At 34.2% G+C, this 25251-nt stretch overlaps 1 protein-coding gene across 6 annotated transcripts in view; it reads left to right on the top strand.

The window, feature by feature from the left end:
* Positions 1-25251, top strand: part of Naa35 (N-alpha-acetyltransferase 35, NatC auxiliary subunit) — a 93257-nt gene that overhangs the window by 7328 nt on the left and 60678 nt on the right. For 4 of the 6 annotated variants that reach the window (XM_026404461.2, XM_026404462.2, XM_026404460.2 and 1 more), the window contains exons 3-6: positions 4202-4235; positions 6438-6552; positions 7429-7503; positions 10159-10326. In XM_026404461.2, coding sequence (XP_026260246.1) covers positions 4202-4235; positions 6438-6552; positions 7429-7503; positions 10159-10326 — 392 coding nt within the window. Of the gene's footprint in view, positions 1-837; positions 1051-4201; positions 4236-6437; positions 6553-7428; positions 7504-10158; positions 10327-25251 lie in introns of those variants that run through there. The other 2 variants (XM_026404463.2, XM_026404464.2) reach the window with 2 other exon arrangements.

Raw genomic sequence — 25251 nt, 5'->3', positions numbered from 1 at the left:
CTCTTACCAGTCCTCTGTTTTCTTTAGATATTTATCCTATTGGTTTGTCTCTGTTAAGAAATTTCTTGACTATCTTGATTGCTATTGGGCTTCTTACCTTTTGGATCTGTATGCAACTTCATTCTGAGCTTGTGCTCATTATTAGCCTAGAGTATCTTTTCTCCTTGTGAGATGTTATTATTGTCTTCCTGATAAAATGTATGTGATGTACAATTTTGGGGTATGCTCTGAATGTCTGAAAATGTCTTTATTTCTGTTCTCCAACTTAATGGATGGTACCATTTGAGTACCTTGGAGAATTTGAGGGCATTGTATGTTGATTGTTGTTTCAATGTTGCTATTAAGAAGTTTGGTTCTTGAGCTTTCCTATGTAGTCTTTCAGGCTCTTGTTTATCCACTGGGTCCAGAACTTACATAGCAGTTGCCTTGTTGACTCTGAGGCCCTTTCATTTTGATACTTCAGTTCTAGTAAGTGTCCTTGAATTATTCTACTTTTTCTACACTGTCCTTACTTTGTCTTTTCCCTCAACTTTATCTTCCAGTCTTCTCTTGAAAATTTATTTTCTGATGTGGGTTTTTTGTTTTGTTTTCCTCTTTTCTTATTTTGGTGCTGGAGATTGAACTCAGGAACCTTGTTCATGCTAAGCACTTGGTATGCCCTGCTATGATGATGTTTTTAATTTTACATGTTTGTCTCTGAATGTTTCTTTCTTCTTCTTCTTCTTTTTTTTTAAACATATCCTATTTGTGTTTCAGTGTTATACTATTTTATCTCTTTAAGGGTAATAATAGTTCTTTTGAATTTTTGTTTACCCATATATGTTTACTCCACTTCAGATGGAGGACTAAAAAGCCTGTTGGAAGCTCTGAATTTCTGAGTGGAACCCTTTGTGAATACCAATACGGAGTGATTTGACTTGGCTTTCATGTTGGAGAACCTTGGATATCAATTTTGTAGCTCTTTCTTCTTGGAAAACTATATTCTCTAGAGAAAACTTACCTAATCTGCCTTGAGGTTGAAGATCTGACATGACTGCCCATGACTTAACAGTTAAGTGACGGGAGTGGTCTGAAGTATTCACATGTTCACTTAGTACTTCTCTTTCTAGTATTGTACCCTGGCCTTCAGTTTTATTTGTTGTTCCTTGAGACTCTATTTCACTCTCTCCGAAGTGTTCAGGATTACCCAGGGTGTTTAAGGGATCTTATAAATCATACAGTTTAACCTTTCATTTTATAGATAAGAAAACCAAGTTCCAGAGTGATGGATTTGCTAATAGCTTGTGGGGTGTTTTTAAGTTTGGTGAAGCTATTTGGTTCATATTTATCCTTAGTGTATGATAGATTATTACAGCAGTTCTTAAACTTTTTGGATCAGGATTCTATTATATACCTTAAAATTATTGTCCATGTGTATTTACTAGAATTTAAACTGAGAAATTTTAAAACTTTATTAATTCATTTAAAAGCAATCATAATACACCCATTGAATGTTAACAACTATGTATTTTTTAATGAAAAATATGTGTGTTCCAAAACAAAAAATAATTTAGAAAAGTGGAGTCATTTCTATTTTTGCAAATATACTTAATGTCTGCCATAATAAAGGGCCACTGAATTTTCATATTTGCTTCTGTAATTGCTTGAAGCATATGAAATAAATCTGGCCTCACCAAATATGTAGTTGAAAAATAGAAGAGTCTTTTCAGATGATTGTGGTTGTTCTTTTGATACTATACCCAAAACTTGACAGGTTGTAGTTTCAAGATGAAAGATTAGTTGCAGTGTGGAATGTGAAACCCTGTCAGTGGGCTTTTTATTCTGTTACATTAAAAATCTATTGATTTCTTTTAGATTTTGAATGGATCTTCAATCCATGCTTGATTCTGTAGCATGTACTGCCATTGGAAAATATTGGTTCAGTGAGTTATGCAGATTTTCCACATTAACACATTTCATTATACATTATTAAGAAGCAGTTTTGTTAATATCACTGATATAGAAAGGTCTTCTGAGTGTTGGGAAACTGTCAGAGTGGCACATGTTTTCCAAAATATAAATTTTGGGTTGAAAGCTCAAATTTTATCATTGACAACAAACATTGTAACTTTTTTTCTTGAATCAGTAAAGTCACTTTTTTTTAAATGCCATATTCTCAAGTCTGAATAACCCTGAGACAGTTATTTTACTTTGGTATGCAGCAGAAGTATTAATGCCTTCCTCTTTTGCTAAGTACAGTATTTAATGGGCATTACTCAGAGGTTGAGATTTGAAAGATTAATTAGGGGCAATGTATTAGGAACCTACAAAATTTAAGAAGGCAGGAATTGAAAATGTCTCCTCACATTTTACACTGTAGATACCTTCCTAGCCATACCCTGGTCCTGGCCCTGGCCCTGGCCCTGAGATTAATAATTTTTATAGCTTTATCAAGGATTTTTTTTGTTTTTTTTTTCTTGATTTTTTTGTTGTGTTAAGATAAACCTAACATAAAAAAATTCCATCTTATTTTTAATCATTCAGTTCAGTGGCGTTTTGTTGTTGTTGTTGTTGTTGTTGTTGTTTGGGTGCTAAAGATTGAATTCAGGGGCACTTGAGCCCTATTTTGTATTTTATTTCAAGACAGGGTCTCACTGAGTTGCTTAGCACCTTGCTTTTGCTTTAAACTCGTGATTCTCCTATCTCAGCCTCCTCAGCTGCTGGAATTACAGGTGTGCTCCACTACGCCAGCCTTCAGTGGTATTTTATACTTTGATAATGTTGTGCTACAATCACTACCATTTATCTCTGTAAATTTTTTCATCTTGCAAACTGACACTTTGTGTCTGTTAAACAGTTATCTCCCTGTTTCTCCCCCTCCTCCTCATCCCCTGGCAATTACCAGTCTATAGTCTGTGTCAGTGATTTTTAACTAAATCTTCATACAGGTAGAATCTCACAGTATTTGTTTTTCTCTGATTGTTTTTCCCAACTAGTGTAATGTCCTTAAGGGTCATCCATATTTCAGCATATGTCAGAATCTTTTTCCTTTATAAGGTTGAACAGTATTCCATTGTATACATATGGGACATTTTGATTATCTGTTTATTCATTGATGGGCACTTAGGTTGCTTCCATCTTTTAGCTGTTGTGAATAATACTGCTATGGACATGGGAGTGCAGAAATTCCTTCAGGATCCTTTTTCAGTTCTGGGTATGTGCTCAGAAGTGTAATTATTGGATTCTGTGGTAATACTCTTTAATATTTTGAGGAACAGCCACGTTGTTGATATTGTTTTCCATAATAGCTGTACTATCTTAGAATCCCACCAACAATGTCTTCACATCCTTATAATACCTGTATTCTGTTTTTTCTTTTAATATATTTTTAATTGTAGATGTACACAGTATCTTTATTTTACTTATTTTATGTGATGCCGAGGATCAAACCCAGTGCCTCTCGCATGCGAGGCAAGCACTCTACCACTGATCTGCAATCCCAGCTCCTCTTTCTTTTTTGATAATGTTGGGGATTGAACCCAAGGGCATTTAACCACTGAGCTACATCCCAGTCTTTTTTCTTAAAATAATGAACCAAAATTTATATGCTGGAAATTGAACCCAGGGCCTCACACATGCAAGCAGCTATTTTACCATTGAGCTACGCGTCCCCAGTATATTTTTTATTCTTTAATCATTGGCAATCCTAATAGGTGTAAGGTGGTATCATTATAGTTTTTGATTGTGTTTCCTTAGTGAATAGTAGTCATCAAAGACATTCTTAATTGAAATTGAATTATGGAGGAGGGTTCTTTTTAACTGAAAGTGAACAATATTAGTTTAGTTTGTGCTGAAGCTACAACAGTTTTGTATATTATTGCTGTTTTTTTACCCCTTCCCACCATTGCTTTTGCATCACCAGTGCAAATGTCAACACAGTGCAAAATACAACAGAAGTTATTTTAATATCACCAACTCCTGGGTTCCCACATCACTCTTGAGAATCTCTAGCTTAATATTTTCTGTTATGCTTTAATGTCATTTATCCATTTTGGCACCTGGAACTGTTAAAAGTTTTTTAACATATGATTAGCTAGGAGGATTGGGTAGAGTTCTGGATATTGCTTCTTTACATCTCTTTAGGTGATTACGTTTTTAAAGTTTTTTTGTTAGAATTGAAAGTTAAATATATTAAAAGGATTTTTTCTCTTGTTTATTTTAGAATTAAAGTTGGGAGAACTGCTTCATGATAAACTGTAAGTATGTGTCCTGTGAATACTCTTGTGTCATATTTTGATCTAGTTTTTTCTTAAATGTAGTAGTGTTGGGTAAGTTTACTTTTCAAAGATTGTAAAAATGAATTATATATATGTATATGCACACACATGCACGTTTAACTTTGGTGAGCTGTTCTGGGGCAGCTGACCCCCATTGGGATGTGAAATGGCTGTTACCTAGTGAAATTATGACTTACATGATTCTTTTCTTGAGGGTAGATGTACTGAATGTGGAATTTCTTGAAAAGATATCATTTGTATGTCACGTATGATTAGCTGGTTGATGACCAATTTCAGGTGACTAAATGCCTGTATAGAAGTAAATTGAGAATCCCTGGAAAAAATAAAAGGAAATACTTAATTATATTTATACTTCCATAGGTAGCCTCTGTTTCCATATTACTATGGCCAGGCTTAGTTTCAAGTTTCGAAATACAGAATTTTGAAATAGTAAGTGGATAGGATTGGACATGTCTTTTTTAGTAAGAGGAGATACTCACAAACAAAAAGTCCTTCTCAAACTTTCGTGTGCATCAGGCTTATCTGGAGGGCTTTTAAAAGCACATATTGCTGGCTCCTATCCCCAATGTTGTGTATTTAATAGGTCTGGTATGGAGCCACAGATTTTGAATTTCTCACATATTTCCAGATAAGGTTGATGTTGATATTCCACTTTGAGAATTCAAAATATTTCCTCAGTTGCAATTACCAACTTTTTCCTGTATTGCTTTGTGAATTGTTGAAGGAAAGCTTTTTGTTTGTTGGCTTGTTTTAGGTTTAGAACTTACACCCTCCTCAGGCTTATTTTTTCAAATTGTGTGAATAAGAAATTTAACTTTTTCCATGAGGTTAGCCATTTTTCTGACAGTATTTATTGAGTGATCATTCTTCTCCAGTGATTTGTAATTTCACCTTTATTATACATAGTTTTCACAGAAATTTAGGTGTGGATTCTTTATATTCTTTTCCATTTTTCTATGTATTCTAGAAAGTTTTTAATTATTATAGCTTTGTTTTTTACTTTTATTTTTTGTCGTGTAGAGAATTAAACCCACAGCCTAATCAATGCTAGACAAGTTCTCTACCAATGAGCTATATCCCCAGCCCCAACTGTTGTAGTTTTATAGTTTGTTTGATATTTGGTTAATCTGTATTTTTTTTATTGACAAAATTCTCTTCCATTTTTACATATTTTCTCTTCTAGCTTGAGAAGCTCTTTGAAAAATATTATTTGGGATTTGGTTACTAGTCATCAAATTTGTAGATGCGAGTTGTCTTTAATAATATGGTCATATAATCTTATTGTCAGTAAATTGAAGCATTAGATGAGAGTGGTTGGAAGAAAATCTCTTTTTTATTTGCTTTCCCACATTTTTTTTATTGGTGCACTATGTTTGTATGTACTGATGGGATTCATTGTTATATATTCATACTGTCTTTTTTTTTATATTTTAACTACTTTTTATCTGAGAAATGATAGGATTGGATATGTGATAGTGTAGTTGTCTTTATTTTCTGGTTGTCTAATGACTTAAGAAAGTAAGTCATTAGCTTGATGACTAGTCAAGCTTTCTTTTAGGCTTTTTTGTTTTCCTCTTCCATTTCTTGAGGTATGTGTATCTCAAGGATATTCTTATTAATCAGTTAACAGACTGTCACAATTGTTTGGCCTTATGGCGAATTAGTAACAAATATCAGACTGTTAGGATTTCTAGAGTGTTTATTATTACAAGTTGCCAAAACTTTGGACATTGTAGACCTCAGTGTGCCAGATTATTGTACTTTTAAGACATGAAGAAAATGAAGAAAAAGTGAAAGTGATAATGATTATTCGAAATATGACTTTCTGAATGCTAGAGGAAATTATTTGAAGAAGGCAAAGTGCAATCCATTATAGATCAGTTGATCTGTTTTATTCCAAAAATTCCTAATGCACAGCCTTTCGAATGAAGAATAAATTTTTTTTTTTTTTATTTCTCACAGTACTTGTAAAATAATTTGAATGGCAAGTAAATGAAAGCATTTTTGTTAAGGGATGATTAATTGAAGTAGAAGTATTAGCAAATTAGAAAGACTTTAAATACATAGAATACCATAGTTGCTAAAAGTATCTTAATAAAATTTAATGTAGGAATTTGGGTTTGGGTTCAAAAACAATTTGTGGGACTGATTTATTTGCAGATTTGGTCTTTTTGAAGCCATGTCTGCTATTGAAATGATGGATCCCAAGATGGATGCTGGCATGATTGGCAATCAAGTTAATCGAAAAGTTCTCAATTTTGAACAAGCTATCAAGGTTGTATTTTTTATGTTTTCTTTTACCTTTTGTTACTTCATATGTTAAAACCTGTGCTTAATAATGAAATCAAACATACTATGTTAAAGCGGATTTTTTTTGAAAGCAACTCAAGTATGATAAACAAGAATTAGTTCTAACATTTACCAATCTACCTTTTGAACTCTAGAAATTAATTATTTGAGGTCTTCCTTATAAACTTGCTCTAAATTTGTGCATTTGTATGTTTTTAACTTAATTTTTGAAAGCATTTTAGTATATATTCAAATACCAGGATAACTGGCTTAGAAGATTATGTTTTATGTAATAATATATTAAGCAAATAATAATGGTATGAATTTAAAATTTACTCAATGCCAGTTGAATTAGAAATTCATTTGTAGTTGCCAGAAATTGCATACTTTATGAAGAAAGACTAGCTAAGCAAAGTGAACATTATTAACAAAATTTATAAGTAGTTAAAAAACTTGAGGAAATAGTTTTAAATTGAAACTTTTTTTAATAAGTAGTTTTGATTATTAGAATGAATCACATTTATGAATGCTTAAAACTAATTTGAACTGTGCTTTAAAGTACTTGTGATTTTACTTTTTATTATAAAGGTCTTTATTGTTTCACATTAAAGTATTTGATGATCTATTTAGAATATATACTTTCTATAATTATTATTTGAAAATTAAAAATAAAATTTACAAAGTATTATTTTAAGAATACAAAGTTAATTTGGTGTCTTAGCTATGTCAAATGATGAGCTATCATTTTCTTAGAATTGCTGTTTTTAAATATAAAATTTTTGAAATCCAAAATGCTACTGCTCATAGTAACCATAAATATTAAAAATTTTTGCTTACGTGTCATATTTTTTCCTTTTTTTAGGATGGCACCATTAAAATTAAAGACCTTACCTTGCCCGAGTTGATAGGGATAATGGATACATGTTTTTGCTGTTTGGTAAGAATTAAAATAAGACTGCTGGTTAATTAAACAAACAAAACTTTGATCTACCTAAATCTTTGAATTTTAAAATATATACCCAATGTTGAGTATGAAGTATATGCAATGCCAGGTTTTCTAAGATTTACATAAGATTATCAAGCTAAATAATGCCATAGGGAATAGCATTTTAATTTCCATCTGGGTGCTTTTAGGCTCCCATTTTCTTCGTAAAGGGATAATTTTTTTACAATTAAGATATTATAGCTATTATTTTGAGTACCCTTTTTGTTCTCAAATTACCCAGAGAAATAAATCTGTAATTAGAAGTTTCAATAAGGTAAACATAATTGAAACAAAGGGTGGTTTGAATTGGCTTTGGAGAGATTTTTTGTCCAATCTAGGATAAGTTCTGCAGTCTTTTCTGAAGGAAAATTTTTTAATGTTTGTCTACTGGATATATGTCTCCCTGATAGTATTGTTTAGTTGTGGAAAAATTCTCATTTGTACTGCTCCCTACCCCTCTTCTGACCATCCGTTTTTTGTTTTTTGTTTTTAATTGCTATTTAAAAAGATTGTTCTTAGGAACATGTAATAATTATTAATTTGTTCGTTTAACAAATAGATTGCCAAGTGTGAGAGAAGCGCACACACAATATAATTTTCTTTTAGGTCTTATATCTGTTAGTTACCTGTGTTTTCTTGTATCATTTAGGGTTACATTGCTAACAAGGATCATGGCCCCACTCCTAATCCAGATCCTTTGTCTTCCAAAGCTGTCTCTTTCACTCAAAAGATATTTTCATTATCTTTTAGCATTTTACAGTTCTAGTAGGGTAGGAGAGGGAGACAGAGGATTGGTCCAGACAGACATACAAAGAAAATATTCTTACAAGTAAATGTTTTCGTAATTGTGCTGTGGAGGCAGAGAGGAGGAGATAATTATGTATGAAGAATGGTAGGAATGACAAGATGATGGGATTATGGAATTGTAGGCAAAACAGTATACACACACACACACACACACAGCATAGTTATGGCAGAGTAAAAATGTCCTATTTTGGGGACTCCTGAACAAAGCTATTTGTGGATGAAGTCTGGCATGGACCCAAGTGGGAGGTGCGTGAGACTAGAGGAGGTAGAAAAGGTAAACAAAAGGAGGAGTTTTGCCAAAGTTGAGGATCTATTTTGTGAGTCTTTTGGAACTATATTTAAGAGTTTTGTTTTGTTTTTTAATTTTTTTTTAGTTGTAGATGAACATAATATTTATTTATTTTTATGCGGTGCTGGGGATTGAACCCAGTGCCTCATGCATGTTAGGTAATCTCTACCACTGAGCCACAACCCTGGCCCCTAGAGTTTGGGTTTTAATTGTCAGATGGTTTTAATCTGAAAAGTCTCTCTTCTGCTCAATAGTCATTCCAGATATACACCTTAATTATAATATTTTACACAACCAGTTTCATTTTGTAATGGAGTAGCATTTGTCTTGTTCCCTTGCACTGTGTAACTTGGACAAATTACATAAACTCTTTAACTCTGTTTCCTTACATGTGAAAGGAGAAAAATACCATATTTCTCTGGGTGTTATGGAAAAATGAGATAAAGTTATATGAAAATACCTAGCATAAATTCTTGGTACATAAATAGTTAGTTTTGACTATTGTTGATATTCCTAGCTTCCATCATAGAGTAAAATAGTGTTGAATGCTTATCTTTATGTTCTACAGTGGTCCCTCTGGTTAAGGGTATTAAATTGGAGATGAAAGGCATGAAAACCATTGTAGTTTCTTATAGTCATCTTAGGTAAGATGATGCTGTTGGCTGAGTTAGTGATGGTGAGGACAAAAAGGAAGAGTTGAATGAGAGGCAAAGAATCTGATTAGTTCCAAATTGTGAATTCCCCAATTTATGGATTTTTATTGACTATGTTGTGGAATTGATTGTATTTGAATACTACTTAAAGAATCACTGTTTAATTTCATTAGTCTCCAAGTATATCATAAACTGAATTAAATCTGAAAATGCTTTTCATAGATGGCTAATCATTTGTAGTGCAGGCTGGTTATCTCTAATCTGAAAATTCAAAATCTGAAAAATTTTGAGCAGTGACACAATGCTCAAAAGTTTCAGATTGCAGCCAGTTACAGTGGTACATCCCTGTTATCCTACTGGCTTGGGAAGCTGAGGCAGGTGAATTGTGAGTTCAAAGACAGCCTCAGCAACTTAGCAATACCCTGAGCAACTCAGCAAGACCTTGTCTCTAAATGAATTATTAAAAAGGGATGGGGATGTGGGTCAGTTGTTAAGTGCCCCCCTGGGTTCAGACCCTGGTACCAAAAATAAAATAAAATAAAATAAAAAGTTTTGAGATATCAGATTAGGGACACTTAGCAGATAAATTTTGTGCATATTTTCTATATCCAAAATACTCTGAAATCTAAAACATTTCTGGTCCTAAGGATTTTAGATAAGGGACATTCAACCTGTACATTATTCTTGAAAAACTTTAGTCAGTGAAAGTGAATTCTAGTTCTTTTCTAACCTTGTCTTAATTGTCTTTTAAATCTTGTGATTAAGCTCAAGGTTGCACTCTGGCCTTTGTTGGATCAATTTAAACTTTGCAGACTCTGTATCACCTTAAAAAATGTACATTCTTTTATTTCTTTATAGATAACATGGTTAGAAGGCCATTCCTTGGCACAGACAGTATTTACGTGCCTTTATATTCATAATCCAGACTTTATAGAAGATCCTGCCATGAAAGCTTTTGCTCTGGGAATCTTGAAAATCTGTGACATTGCAAGGGAAAAAGTAAATAAAGCTGCTGTTTTTGAAGAGGTAAGAGTTTGTATTATTAAAATTCTTAAAGCACGTAGATCATTTCATTCTCTGTATATTTAAATTATTTTATTATGAATATTTTTGCCCACCTATATGGTTATGAATGGTATTTAAAAACATTGCTATTGCTGGGTGTGGTGGTTTAATGCTTATAGTCACAGCTACTCATGAGGCTAAAATGGGAGGATTGCTTGAGCCCAGAGAGTTCAAGACTAGCTTGAGCAATAGCCAAACGCTGTCTTAGGAACTTAGATTTTTTTTTTTAAAGGGCTTTTATCTTATTATATTTCCTCTATCAATACCATTCATTGAGCATCTGTTGTATATAAAATAGCATTCCTGGGTTTTTTTGTTTGTTTTTGTTGGTACCATGGATTGAACAAACTGGGGACATTTAACCCCTGAGCCACATCCCCAGACCTTTTTTTTTTTTTTTTTATTTTGAGATAGGGTGTCACTAAGTTGCTCAGGGCTGATCTAAGTTTCTGAGGCTGGCCTCTAGTTTGTGATCTTCCTGTCTCAGCATTTTGTAATCCCAAACCACAGGAATTACAGGTGTGTGCCACCATGCCCAGCTTAAGTAGTATTCTTCATATTGTGGATATTCACACAGAAAGTAGAAGAGATAGTCCCTGCTCTCAAGACTTTTACAACAAAAAAGGCTGACTCTCTCAGTCTTTGGATAAGAAGCAGCTAAGAAAAATAAGAGTATGAAGAATATTTTAGATTATAGACATTTTCTTCAAGTTTGTTCTGAGTACTCACTGAAGGAAGTATTGTGAATTTTAGGCAATTTTTTTTCTCCTTATAAAAAACAAGGCTTCACATACTGATAATTGTAAGGGAAAATGTGATCCCATTTGAAATTATTGATATTTATTTTTGTTGAATGCTTTTATTTGTTGAATTAGGTTCCTTTTTAATGCTGTTACTGATCCAAAATAAGTACCTTAGGCTCCAACAGTGATTCAGTATACAATGTGTAAAACTTACCCAAATTTATATTACATATGTGGGAATAGTTAAATATATATCGTCTACATTTGAATGTATGGGTTGTGAGTTGTTTGGAACACAGTTTTTGAACCATCATTGGTTGTTTAGCTAAATACTTGTACTGATGTGAGTGTCATTATGGAAGATCTTATCCATTTAGTTGGAATTTAAAAAAAGGTCAGATTGAGTTAATACTTAAGAAGAGAAATACAAATTTAAAAATATATATTTGTGTTCTCAAGGGATACCTGAAAGGATATCAATCAGTGGGTCAGAAAATTGATTGAATAAATATTCCTGGAATAGTGGGTTAGCATTCTTGAAAATCTTTATCTTCATTTTACATCAAGGTAAATTTCAGAAAGATGAAGTATTTTAACTATAAAAAAACATTTTTAAGCCAGGTGCAATGGCACACGCCTATAATCCCAGTGCCTTCGGAGGCTGAGGCAGGAGGATTGCTCGTTCAAAACCAGCCTCAGCAAATTATCGAGGCCTTAAGAAACTCAGCAAAACCCCTGACTCTAAAATACAAAAAGGGGCTGAGGATGTGGCTCAGTGGTTGAGTGCCCCTGAGTTCAATTCCCAGTACACACGCGCACAAAAAAATTTTAAATCAGGAAGAGATAGTGGCAGAGAATGAAATGTCCTTTAGCATAAAATGTTTAATCTTGCCTAACAAGTGCAAGTTAAAACTGAGGTACCTGGGCTGGGGATGTGGCTCCAGCGGTTGTCTGCTTGCCTGGCATGCATGGGGCACTGGGTTTGATCCTCAGCACCACATAAAAAATAAAAAATAAAGATGTTGTGTCCACCAAAAACTAAAAAATAAATATTAAAAAAATTCTCTCTCTTTAAAAAAACAACTGAGATACCATTTTTTACACATCACTGACCAATATTATTATTTTCTATAATACATAGGTTAATGAGGATGGGAAAACAGGCACTCACATGCTGTGGGTGTGTCGTGTGTAGGAATGATAGGGTCAGTCATTATTTTCCCTCCTTTTTAATCCTAAAGAACATTATTTGTAAATTCAAATTAATAATAGTTTAAGTAATGACCTGAAAAACACTATATATTCCTTATATAGCCGCTAATAAATATGTTGTCCCTTTGATTTTTTTCACTTTTTCTCTTACATATCTTATATATATGTATTTATTTGTGTGCTTTCCCCCTCCTCAACTGTTGGAGAGTAAGTTGCACATAGTTACTACCTCTTTCCCCCAAACATCTCATTGTGCATCAAGCCTCCAAAAATCTGTAATAATACTACTGAGTGCTGTGGTGCTTACCTATAATCCCAGCTACTTGGAGGCTGAGGCAGGATTGCAGATTTGAGGCCACTTTGGGCAATTTAGTGAGATCCTGTATAAAAACAAAAAATGAAAAAGGGTGGGAATGCAGCTCAACAGTACTTGCCAAAAGCATGTATGTATAAGGCCCTAGGGTTCAATCTCAGTACCATGAATCAGCGAGAAAGAGAGAAATATTTATAGTATTCAGATTCTGTGTCTGCCACCTAATCAGTTCTTCTTAGTAATTTGCCCTACAGTATAAAATTGAGTCTGGAATTATATCCTGCATTTAATGCATACCTGTTTAGTACCCTTCAGTATCTACAGATCCTCAGCTTTTCTTTGTGTCTAATGGTGTGGATATTTTTGAGGGACACAGCCTTCCTCTGCTTTCTCTCTTTTTTAGGGGGTGGTGGTGTAGGGATTGAACCCAGGGGTACCGAACCACTGACCCACATCCCCAGCTCTTTTTTTTTGTATTTTATTCAGAGACATGGTTTTGCTAAGTTGCTTAGGGCCTGGCTAAATTGTTGAGGCTAGCTTTGAACTCTCAATCCACCTGCCTTAGCCTCCTGAGCTGCTGGGATTACAGGTGTGCGCCAACACTCCCGGCTGTTTTCCCTCTTTTTAATAGAATGCACTTTGGATGGAATTTGTTGCTCTTTCCTCATGACTAGATTTAGATTATGTAATTATGGTTGGAACAAAAGTGATGTCCTATATTTCTCAGGGTATCAACATTCCATTACTGGTGGTAGTCCTTTTGATCACTCAAGGTGTTGTCCATTACTATATGATTACTGTTTTTTTTCCCCTTCTCTTGGAGCAATCTGTTGGGAAACACTGTAAGATCATAAAAATATCTTGCTCATTAAAGTCTCTCCCCCTAGATAAAGCATTTGTTCATGATACTTTTCTGAACTGATCTTAACTGTGATGGTTGAAAAATGAGGATTTTTCTAACTCTGGTATTCCTTTCATATATATCAGTTGACAGTTTTCATTGTAAGCAAGACATGTACTTTTTGAATGTGTTAAATGATATAACTTTTTTGGGCTGGGGATGTGGCTCAAGCGGTAACGCGCTCACCTGGCATGCGTGTGGCACTGGGTTCGATCCTCAGCACCACATAAAAATAAAATAAAGAGTTGTGTCCACCGAAAACTGAAAAATAAATATTAAAAAAAATTCTCTCTCTCTCCTCTCTCTTTAAAAAAAATGTTATAACTTTAAAAGAGCAATATGGCAATATCATAAGTTAAAATGCACATATTTGACTCAGCAGTTTTCCTTCTAACACTTTATCCTGAAAATATCTGTACAAGGGTATTAATTATAGTGTTGCTTATAATAACTAAAATCTGAAAACTACCTCTGTCCATCAATAAAAGACTCAAATAAAAGATGCTACAGTAGTGATAGAGTGCTTACTTAGCACATGCAAGGCCTTTGGTTTGATCCCCAGCACTGCAAACAAAACAAAACAAAACAAAAACCTAACTGCATATCATTGAGTAAATGCTGCCTCTTAAGAGGAAGTAGATTTGTATGTACAGATAAGATTAGATCAGGCTGGGGATGTGGCTCAAGCAGTAGCGGCGCTCGCCTGGCATGCGTGCGGCCCGGGTTCGATCCTCAGCACCACATACCAACAAAGATGTTGTGTCTGCCAAAAACTAAAAAAAAAAATAAATATTAAAATCTTAAAAAAAAAAAAAAGATTAGATCTCCAAAATAAGAAAAATCAGGTGTAGAAAAGCATATCTACCTTGCTACTATTTTTTTTTTTTAAAAAAAACAAGGAGATAGTTCAATCTTCATACAGAAGAGATAATGGGTACTGAGGGTTGGGGTATATTCCTATTTGTACTAAATATATCAGTAAGAGTTTTAGAAGTAAAGTTTTTATTTTTTACTTTTTAAAAATAAATTTCTTAATACTGGAAGAAATTGTAATTGGTATTCTGTATGTATTATGGATGAAGGACATAAACATGGGAGAAAAATTAACCTTAGCATAATTCAGGAAATGCAAATTAAAATAATTAGTAGTTCACTTTTCATCTATAAAATTTTTTATATGAGAACATTAATGTTGGAAAGGATGTGGGGATGCATTAATACAGATGTTTTGGAAAGGAGCTTAACAGTATGTTTACCAAAAGTCATGAACGTGTTAATGACCCTTAAACTACCTACTTCACCTCTTGAACTCAGCCTGAGCCAGGTGTGGTGGCATATGCCAGTAATCTCAGCAACTCATGTGTCTGAGGCAAGAGAATTGCCAAATTCTAGGCTAGCTTCAGCAATTTAGTGAGATCTCCTTCAAGATATAAAAATAAATAAATAAATAAAAAGGTCTGGGGATATAGCTTTACGGTGAGAATGCCCCTTTACCTTCAGTTCCCAATACAAAAAAAAAAAAAAACAACCACTCAGGCTGAAAGAAAGAATTAGATGTATGGACACTTTGTGCCTAAAATATATTAGTTTTTAGTAGTAAATAATTAAAATCAATCAAAGTGCTGTTGTTGGAGTTATGGATAACTTATTACATATAATTTATTATACATGTAGAATATATAACTTTTAGTTGACATTAAAAGATTTAAAAACAACACTCAGTGTGACCAACTTTGTAAAATAAAACTGGAAAGAAATATAACCAAAGGTTAGCCCCTGGGCTGGAAAAAATTTATTTTTCCTGTTTTGCTAAACTTTCATATTTTCAGATTTTTTTTCTTAATTTTATAATTAGAAACAAAAGTGATTGCCTGGCAAAAGTCCTTATGACATCTGATAAAATAATTTACTTAACTGATCTTATTTAATCATTCTTGAATCATTATTTATTATTTAGGAATGATTTAATGAATAATGAGCAAATTAATCATTTGCTTGAAATGTATGCTTCTAAAGTTCCTTGTTGCTGCTATATCTAAACTGGAGACATTTTTCTTAGTACCTTAAGTCACATGTGCAAAATGGGAACCACAGTTCCCCTATGAAACCACTTATCTTCTTATGTTCTGTGTTTTGCAAAATGAAATTGGTACAGTTATCTTAGATTACTTATTTTCTCTTTACCCCTTAAATACAGATTCCTTTGTTTTGACTGGAAAATATCTTTACCCTGTTTTTTTCTTTGCTTTCATTTTCCCTTGTAACCGGCTTCAGGTTTTAGATTCTGTGAAAATTTCTGAACTCTTCTCTCTGAACCAGTCTTTTCTTTCAGATCCATTCTCTACCTGCCCACCAATTATCTTCCAAAAAACAAGCTATACCATAGTTTGGTTATTTAAAAATTTTTGCATGTGTATGTATGTGTGTGTGTTTATTTATTGGTGTCAGGGATGGAAACCAGGGGGGCTTACCACTGAAGTACATCCCAAGTCTTTTTATTTTAAGATAGGGTCTTGCTAAGTTGCCAAGGGTTCCCCACCTTACTGGGAGGCTGGCCTTGATCTTGAGATCCTCCAGCCTGAGCCCCCAGAGATTACAGGTGTGTGCCACTACACCCTACTGGTATGTGTTTTAATTAAAAATTTTAAAAAAAATTCTGTGTATTTTAAAAAGTGAAATAGCTCATAAGATTTATAAAGAAAAATATTCTCTGATCTTTCTTTACCATTTCATAATAGTAATTCTTTTAGCTTTTTTAAAAAAATATTTCCATGTTTCTGAATAAGTTTATATTCTTATTGGGTTTGAGGGTTTCATAATTTTAGGTATGCTATATCAGGATTTAGCATTTACAGATAATTCCTTTGCCCCAAATATTAATTCAGCTTTTGGGTAAATTATTATTTAGTGATAAAGGTATTATGATTATTGATGGTGGACTGGTCAAAGTAGTCCATACTTACACTTCCTTTTTTTCTACAAACTTTTGTTTTTCTTGGAGATCATAGTGTCTCTTTTTTGTGTTTTTTTTTTATGTACTTTTATCTAATTTTGCTCCTCTTATTGTAAAATATATCAGGTAATGTGACAGTGTTATACATATTGCATACATAAGAAATGCCCCTTTTAGAGTCAGTTGCTTTCCTAGACCCACTGTATAGCCATCATTCTGTCTTTTCTTTTGTTCTCCTGGGAATTCTATTTCTTACTCTTTTTTGTTAGATCTGTTGTTACCTCGATCTTATGATCTTCTTTTTAGTTTTATTTGTTTATTGTGGTATTGGGGATTGAATCTGGATACTCTACTACTGAGCTATATCCACAGCTCTTTTTACTCTATTTTGAGACAGAGTCTTGCTAGGTTGCCAAGGCTGGTCTGGAACTTGAGATTCTCCTGTTTGAGCCTCTTTAGTCATGTTATGGCAAGATTGCAATAAGTCATAGAGTCAATCTTTTTTTTTTTTTTTTAAAGAGAGAGAATTTTTTAATATTTGGTTTTTAGTTTTCAGCGGACACAACATCTTTGTTTGTATGTGGTGCTGAGGACCGAACCCGGGCCGCACGCATGCCAGGCGAGTGCGCCACCACTTGAGCCACATCCCAGCCCCAGAGTCAATCTTAAAGCAGGAGATGGAACCATTTTTATTCACCAGCTGGTGGTCCAGAATCACCAGCTGGAGGACCAAGGGGCAGGTTGCAAGTCTACACCCTTCTACCCCCTGCAAGTATTAGAGTACACCTTTAATAGTATAAAAAAACTACATTAATCATAAGTGCCTGTTGTTATGACTCAAAACCATAAACAACATCTAAAATCATAAACAGAAGGGGAAGTGGGTCATAATGACCATAGTTGAGTACAAGTTAAACAATGGTTACTAGTCAGAGAATGTATGGACAGTCATTCTCTGACAGGGTACATTGTCCAAGAAAAATGGGAACCAAAATGAACATTTTTACGTTGTATGAGAAGAACAAAAACGTTTGTGTTAATAATCAGGGTGTGCTAACCAGGATCAGGATGGCAGAGGCAGAGTTTTCTCGTAGGAGAAGCATTTCTTACATGACATGGAGTCTCAGAGTAAAATGGAGTCATTGCCTGTATAACTTGGCCCATAACAGTCACTGGGATTACAGGTGTGCACCACCATGACTAGCATTCTTAGTTTATTACTTTGCTTATTGGAATATCTCTGGTTCCTTAGAGGGAGAGAGTGAAATTTTTTGAGGCCATATATGTATAAGAAATATTTTTCCCCACACTCACATTTGTTTGATTATAATAGATTTCTAGATTGGAAAATAATTTTCCTCAGAATTTAGATGGCATTCCACCATTGCCTTGTAATTACAGTGATATGATACCATCCTAATTTTTTTTTATGTGACCATGGTTTCTTAGGATTTCCTTTTTTAATGACATGATGATCTCAGTGTTAAGTATCACTTCCTGGGACTATCTCCTTTAGATTTCTTGTCTTCTGACTCCTATAATACTTACATCTTTACCTGGACTTCAACTTATATTTGTTTTACCAATTTTTCACTGCAGTTAACCTCTTGTCCTTTTCAAATTTCAATGCCACTTCCTTCATTATAATAACTCCCTTGCATATACTTTCAGTTTCCTTTCTCTCTTAACTTACCTCAGTGCTAGTTACATCCAACCTTTTTATGCTCTTCCCTTAAACTGTACATGTTACTGTGACTGGAGAAAAACACATTCACACTAGTAGTCCTATTTTTCTGTTTATGACCACTAACCTCATTTTTTCCACCCACTATTCCCTTGAGCTATATCTCCAACCCTTTTTTGAGACAGGGTCTTTCTAAGTTGTAGAGGCTGGCCTCTAAGTTAAATACTCCTGCCTCAGCCTCCTGAGTTGCTGGGATTATAGGTGTGCACCAACATACGGAGCCATGACCACCAACTTCCTGTGGGTCCTGAGTGCTACCTAGCAATTATTATATTTCCCTAGTTCTTTTACTCCTCTTTGCCTCAGAATTTTAGCACTTCTTCTGTCCTTACTTTAGGCACATGACCTACTTCTCTGTTTTACTGCATAATTAGCAGCATACCTACCTGCATATGGGCCTCATATTCTGCTGTTCTTTTGTTATGTAGATGGACCTTCTGTACTATAGTAAGTGCGAACCCTTCTGTTTGTACATTGATTCTGTACCCTGTTGTATATTCAAAGGTAAATAGCAATTTTCTAGCAATTTTCTCCTCATAATGAATCTGCTCCTCTACTGGATCATTCACATTAGTACCTAAACATGATTTATGATTCTCAGTCTTAAAACTGTCATTTCTTGGCATAACATTGTCCTTCATCTTCTCTCCATACCCCAGCTTTCTTTTCAACCAGTTTTTTAAAAGAGGTGTCCAAACCCACTGTCTCTTGTTCTCTCATCTTTTTCTCTGCCCCAGTCAGGCTTTGAACCTTTATTTCATCAAAATTGTATCCTCATGATCATCATAAACCTCAGTGTTGCTAAACTGGTTAAGGTTTGGTTTTAAGCTTGAACATCAGCACATTTTATCATAGTTGTCATTCCATCCTCAAGACAAATTCTTGGCTTAGTTTTTATGATGCCTGCCTTGACTGGTTTCTTACGTCACTGGTGGCTCTTGTCATCTCATTCTCTAAATTAGCATTATACAATCAGGATATAATATAAGCCATGTACATAATTTAAGATCTAGTAGCCACAAGTAAATTAATTTTAATTGCTTATTTAAGTATGTGTGTGTGTGTGTGTGTGTATAAACTGTTTTAATTTAAAACACACATAATCATTGCTACTGCATTAGCGTATATTCACAAGTATTCTAGGCATCCTAATCTTGCACCAAGGGCAGGTTAATAATAAATGATTTTAAAGTAAAACTGGCACAATTAAAAAATGAAAGATTCACATAATGATTGTGCCCTGCTTTTTTACAAAAAAATTTATGACAAAATCTGCCATGATTATGTATTCAAATATGGCATTAGTAAATGTTTGATATTTTAAGAAAAGTTGAATTAAAATATTAATGATAACAGTATTTACTACTTACCATATTATTAATGTTTTGCATTCTTCTCTTTTTAACTAAGTATTTGGTATGTGCTTTATACTTACAGCACATCTCAGTTTGAACTGGCTACATTTCAAGTGCTCAGTCAAGTAGCTCAGGGGCTTCCATATTGGACAGCTTAGCTCTAAATGTTGGTGTGGCTCAGGCCCAGTTTTACACCTCTTTTCTATCTATACACACTCTCTTGGTGATGTCATGCGGTTTCATATCTGTCTCCTAGTGAAGCCCAAATTTGTATCTGTGACCTAGACCTGTTCCTTGAACCTTGTACTTATATGTGCTACTGCCTAATCTTACATCTCCACTTGTAAGTCTATTTCAAATTCAACATTTCCAAACTGAGCTGGTGCTAATTTTCCCCTTGCTTCCAACAACTTCTTTTTGTAGCTCTTGATTTTAGCAAATGGAATGCATCCATTCTTATTGTATAGATCTAAAACCTTGAAGTCATACTTATCTCTTGTCTTTCTCCCATACCCCACTTCTAAAACCATAGGAAGTTCTATGAACCAAAAGTTAACAAACTGCAACCTGCAGGCTAACCTAGCCTACTGCCTATGTTTTCTGTGGCTCTTGAACTAAGAATGGTTTTTGTATTTTTAAATGGTTAGAGTTAATTGGTTATGTAAGTACCTGTGTAATATCCTTAATTTTGCTACTGGACCAGCAAAGGATTAATATAATCTGGCCCTTTAAGAAAAAGATTCTCCACTGCTGAGCTATATTGTCTATTTCTTCATTTAATAGTATTTGCCAAACATTGTGGCAGAAGCTGGGAAAAAAGTGTTATATCTCTTTGCTGTGCAGGGTAAGAAAGGGAGGGAGTAAGCTTCTTGCTTGTTTATCCAGCTTCTACTTAGAGATCCACATTGCAAATTCCAGTATCCCTGATTCCTGAATGTTTTCTTCATCCTTTCTTTTCTCTGACATCTTTTTTTTTTTTTTTTTTTTTGCTTTTAAATCAGTTTTCTTTATCCATTTACTTTTCATTTTCCAAAAATTTCTTCATGTGTCTTGTCTGTTGTCTTTAAACTCTTTGCCCTTGAGGTTTAAATTTTTAATTCCTTTGCTGTCATTTTAGTATGATTTCAAGAGATAATAAGAATATCACATTTAGCTATAAGTTCAACAGTTGTTTTCTAGTTACTATGTGATAAAATTTAAAACCTTTATATTAACTCTATTGATTATATGGCCCCAACCTGGTTGCTCATCTTCTTCCCCTGGCATGTTGTAATCTTGAATGTTTTATTTTATTTTTTAATATCTCATGATGTAGATAATGTTCCTTCTGGCTTTTATGCCTTTTCTCTTTCTCTTATCCTTTTAGACCAAAGTCCTACTTATATTTAAACTCTTCTGACTCACCAGAGACACACTTCAGTTTTATTCTCTGCTCTTCTGTTAGAACTGAAATCTACATATCCTGATTCTCATGGAACAGTCCTACTTGGCACCTTATATCCTTGTATAATCATTAATAACATCCCCTTTTGTCTAGCCCTTTCTGTGCCATTTTCTTTAAACATAGACATGATGTCTAGAGGTATTGCTCTGTTTTGTCAATATAAAGTGACACATGAAATCCAAGAGTTTGGAATGGTGGAGCTGAAAGATTACTGTACTTTTCATATACTTGTTACTTGGCATAATGAAAGTCTGTATCAGTTAAATCCCTGTAGATGGCAATGTTTTTTCTTGTTTGCATCTGAGTGTGTTTGTAACTAATGCAAAAGTAAATAAATAATAACACTGTAAGGGCTGGGGATGTGGCTCAAGAGGTAGCGTGCTCGCCTGGCATGTGTGCAGCCTGGGTTCGATCCTCGGCATCACATACAAATAAAGATGTTGTGTCTGCCGAAAACTAAAAATAAATATTAAAAAAAAATTCTCTCTCTCTCTCTTTAAAAAAAATTAAATAAATAGATAAATAAATAAAAATAACACTGTAAATGTTTCATTTCTCTTGGTAAAGAGTAAATACTGTTATTCATTTGGTCTGTGTCTTTCCAAATATTCTCTGTAACATGTATACACAGCATTTTATCTAACATGATAGAATTATATAAACTCTTTGCAATTTGCTTTTTTGCCCCTGGACAAGAGAAAATAAATGAGTCAACACTTGAGGGTATATCTACAGCATTTTTTTTATTGACTGCAGAACATCATGTAAATAGTACATATTTTAAAATAATTTAAATATTTTAAATTTAAAATAATTATTTTATCAAAGAATGCTAAAACTGGACAAAAGTATAGTGAGACACAGGATACGAAACTTTTCTGAGAATACCTTCTGATATTAGATATAAGATATTAGTTACAAGGGAAGAATATTAAGTTGTGGTGGAGAAAATCTGTAGATACCACCTTAGCCAGGTGGTCAGAATAATCATCAGTAATGCGATACACTGTCACCCTGAGCCTCCTTCTCTAGCACTTTAAGGATCTAACTGAAGCCAGGTGTGGGCACATGTCTGTAATCCTGGCTACTCAGTAGGCTGAGGCAGGAGGATTTTTTTTTTTTTTTTTAAAGAAAGAGAGAGAGAGAGAGAATTTTAATATTTATTTTTTTTAATATTTGGCGGACACAACATCTTTGTTTGTATGTGGTGCTGAGGATCGAACCCGGGCCGCACGCATGCCAGGCAAGCGCGCTACCGCTTGAGCCACATCCCCAACCCGAGGCAGGAGGATTGTAAATTTAAGTCCACCCTCAACAATTTAGTGAGACCCTGTCTCAAAATAAAAAGGGCTGGCATATAACTTAGTGGTAATGTTCCCCTGGGTTCAGTCCCCAGTATCAAGGGGGTAGGAATGGGGAGGAAGGATTCAGAAATACTATGGTATTTCTGTCAAATATGACATAATTTGAATTTTATTTTGAAAAACACCAGGTAAGCTCGTATTGAGGAATTACTACAAAATAACTTTGGCCCATTCTATTTCAAAATATTATGCATGAAAAATAAGAGGTTAAAGATTAAAGAAACATGGATTCCTGATTTTAGAATTGTATTGTGGTTATGTAAGAGAATGAGTTTGTTTTTAGGAAATCACATCACAGTAGGAACATTGTAGTATGTAATGTAGTTTCAGAGGTTTCAGGGAAAAAAATACAGGGAATTCTAATTAATGTAAAAAAAGTGTTTTCCAAACTTTATAATCTGAATTTTTTTTTTTTTCAAATTAAAGTGAAAGTATAGCCTCTGGGAAGTAAGACCACTTGTGTACTCTGATTCTGTTACTTCCTAAGTTTGTGATTTTGGGGAAGTTAACCTTTCTATGTATTAGTTTCCTCATCTGTAAGAAATAGTTTGTAATAGTACCCACTTCAGAGCATTATTGTGAGGATAATGAAGTTAATACAATAGAATATTCAAACAGTGTCTGGTATATGGTCAGCACTTAATAACGTTTGCTATTAATATTAGTATCCCATTATGAATAAAATAAATTATGAGCCACTTACTAATGGACATTTACATATTTTTCAAGTCTAATCCGAAATACTGGTATGCATGCTCTAACACTGACCTATATCCCTAATCTGAAATGAATAATAAATCTCAACAATCTTGATTGTTAAGGTTTAGAGATTTTAAAAATTTGCTATTTAGAATATGATATTATTACTACAATCAAGATTTTTTGTTTAAACTGGGGATGTAGCTCAGTGACGAGCATGTGTGAGGACCTGGGTTCAATTGCTTGTTATTCCCCCTCAAAAAAATTATTGTTTTGTTGGAATTAAATTGTCTTTCCATACTGGTGATGTTGGGTGTTCTGTTAATAGTTATTATTGTTGATGTTGCTTGAAGTATCCTTGTTGAGCTGCATTGTTTAAAATGTAATATTTTATAGAGACCTAAATGTGCCTGATAGTTGTAATATATTGTAAAGGTTCTGGAAAATCTGGTAAGGAATGTGGGTTTTACACATTAAGATGTCTTACTTCTCTCTGGATTATAGGCTTTACAAAGGCAGTAATTGTTTTTTACCGTTGTATCCGTGGTATCTAGCCCATACCAATCTCTATATGTTGCTCAGAAAATGGTTTAGAATGAGTGAATAAATGATCAAGATTTCATTGCCATTATTCTGCTTACCTCAGCTCCCCCATGTTAATTTCAAATATACTACCCTGACTTATTTACTCTGAGTCCCTGATTACCACCAGTCTTCATTTCCACTAAGACATCCAATTCATGTGTGTTGTCACTTTCTTACTGTTATTCTCTTTACGTCCTCATTTCCATGGTCATTGCTGAAATCACTCAGATATCTTTATTTCTCCTGTCCCTTCCATTTGTGTCACGTATCTGGCAAAACCCCAACTATCTGCCTACTCCCTGCTTGTACTCAAGCTGAAGCTGCTAGAGAAAACCCACATCTGTGTGTCTGTTCTCACTTTAATTTTAAGACTGCAAATCTCAGATGGGAGACCATGCAATCCTACGATTCTGTAGTGAATATGTTTCTCTAATCTCCAATACTGACTTTTTCCCCCTTAGACCTCTTCATCCTCAGCTTGATTCCTACAATATTGAACTTTGTCTGCAATCAGATATTATTAGATGTACCTATTTTCTCACTGTCTCAGGTGGTAACTTGTCTGTTTATCCGTGCTCTTTGCCTTCCCCTATTAAAATGAAAGTATTCCTAAAATAATCTAAGCTCAGCCCCTATACTTATGTTCTAGATTTCACCTCTACTTACCCACTGCAGTATGTAAAGACTTCTTTGTATTATATTACTAGTGTCTTCTCCATGACTAGCTTATTCTGATTGGCATATAAGCATGCTTAAATATCGTTTATAAACACATACCCACACCCTGGTTCTCTCCATTCGATGCCTCCTTGTAGATACAATCTCATTTCTCTGCTGCTCTCTACAAAAAACAACAATAAAAAAACTCCTTGAATGAGCTTTTAATATTTGCTTATTTTAGTTTCTCTTTCAGTTTCTTCTTACCCACTCTGAATGGTCATTCTATACCACCACTCCAAAGTAATTGGATGGATAAAGATCCAACTCATTAAGACCAGTGTTCCCACCCCTCCCTCTCTAACCTGTGAGCACCATTAGACCAGTTGACCACTCTTTGAAATATTTTTTTCTTTTCATCTTGTTACTACAGTCTTGGATTTTTTTCCATGTCACTGATTTGCCCAGTTAATCCAGGGTGTAAGGTTTCCTTTTTTTTTTTTTTTTCTGATTTAATTTTTTTATTAGTTGCTCAAAACATTACAATGATCTTGACTTATCATACATTTGATTCAAATGGGGTATGAATTCTTATTTTTCCATGTGTACAGATTGCAGGATCACATTGGTTATACAGCCATGTTTGTACATACAGCCATACTAGTGTCTGTTGTATTATGCTACCCTTCCTATCCCCACCTCCCCTCTCCTCTCCTCTCTCTACCCAATCTACTGTGACACATTTCTCTTTTTTTTCTTCCCCCTCACACCATCTTATATGTAATTTTGCATAACAGTGAGGATCTCCTTCCATCTTCCGTGTAATTCCCCTTCTCTCTCCCATTCCCTCCCACCTCTTGTCCCTATTTAATGGTAATCATCTTCTCATGCTCTTCCTCCCTGCTTTGTTTTGCTC

This window comes from Urocitellus parryii, chromosome 4, assembly GCF_045843805.1.
Source record: "Urocitellus parryii isolate mUroPar1 chromosome 4, mUroPar1.hap1, whole genome shotgun sequence".
Lineage (NCBI taxonomy): Eukaryota > Metazoa > Chordata > Mammalia > Rodentia > Sciuridae > Urocitellus > Urocitellus parryii.
Note: the sequence above shows the minus strand (reverse complement) of the source record. Positions and strands in the feature narration are given on the sequence as shown.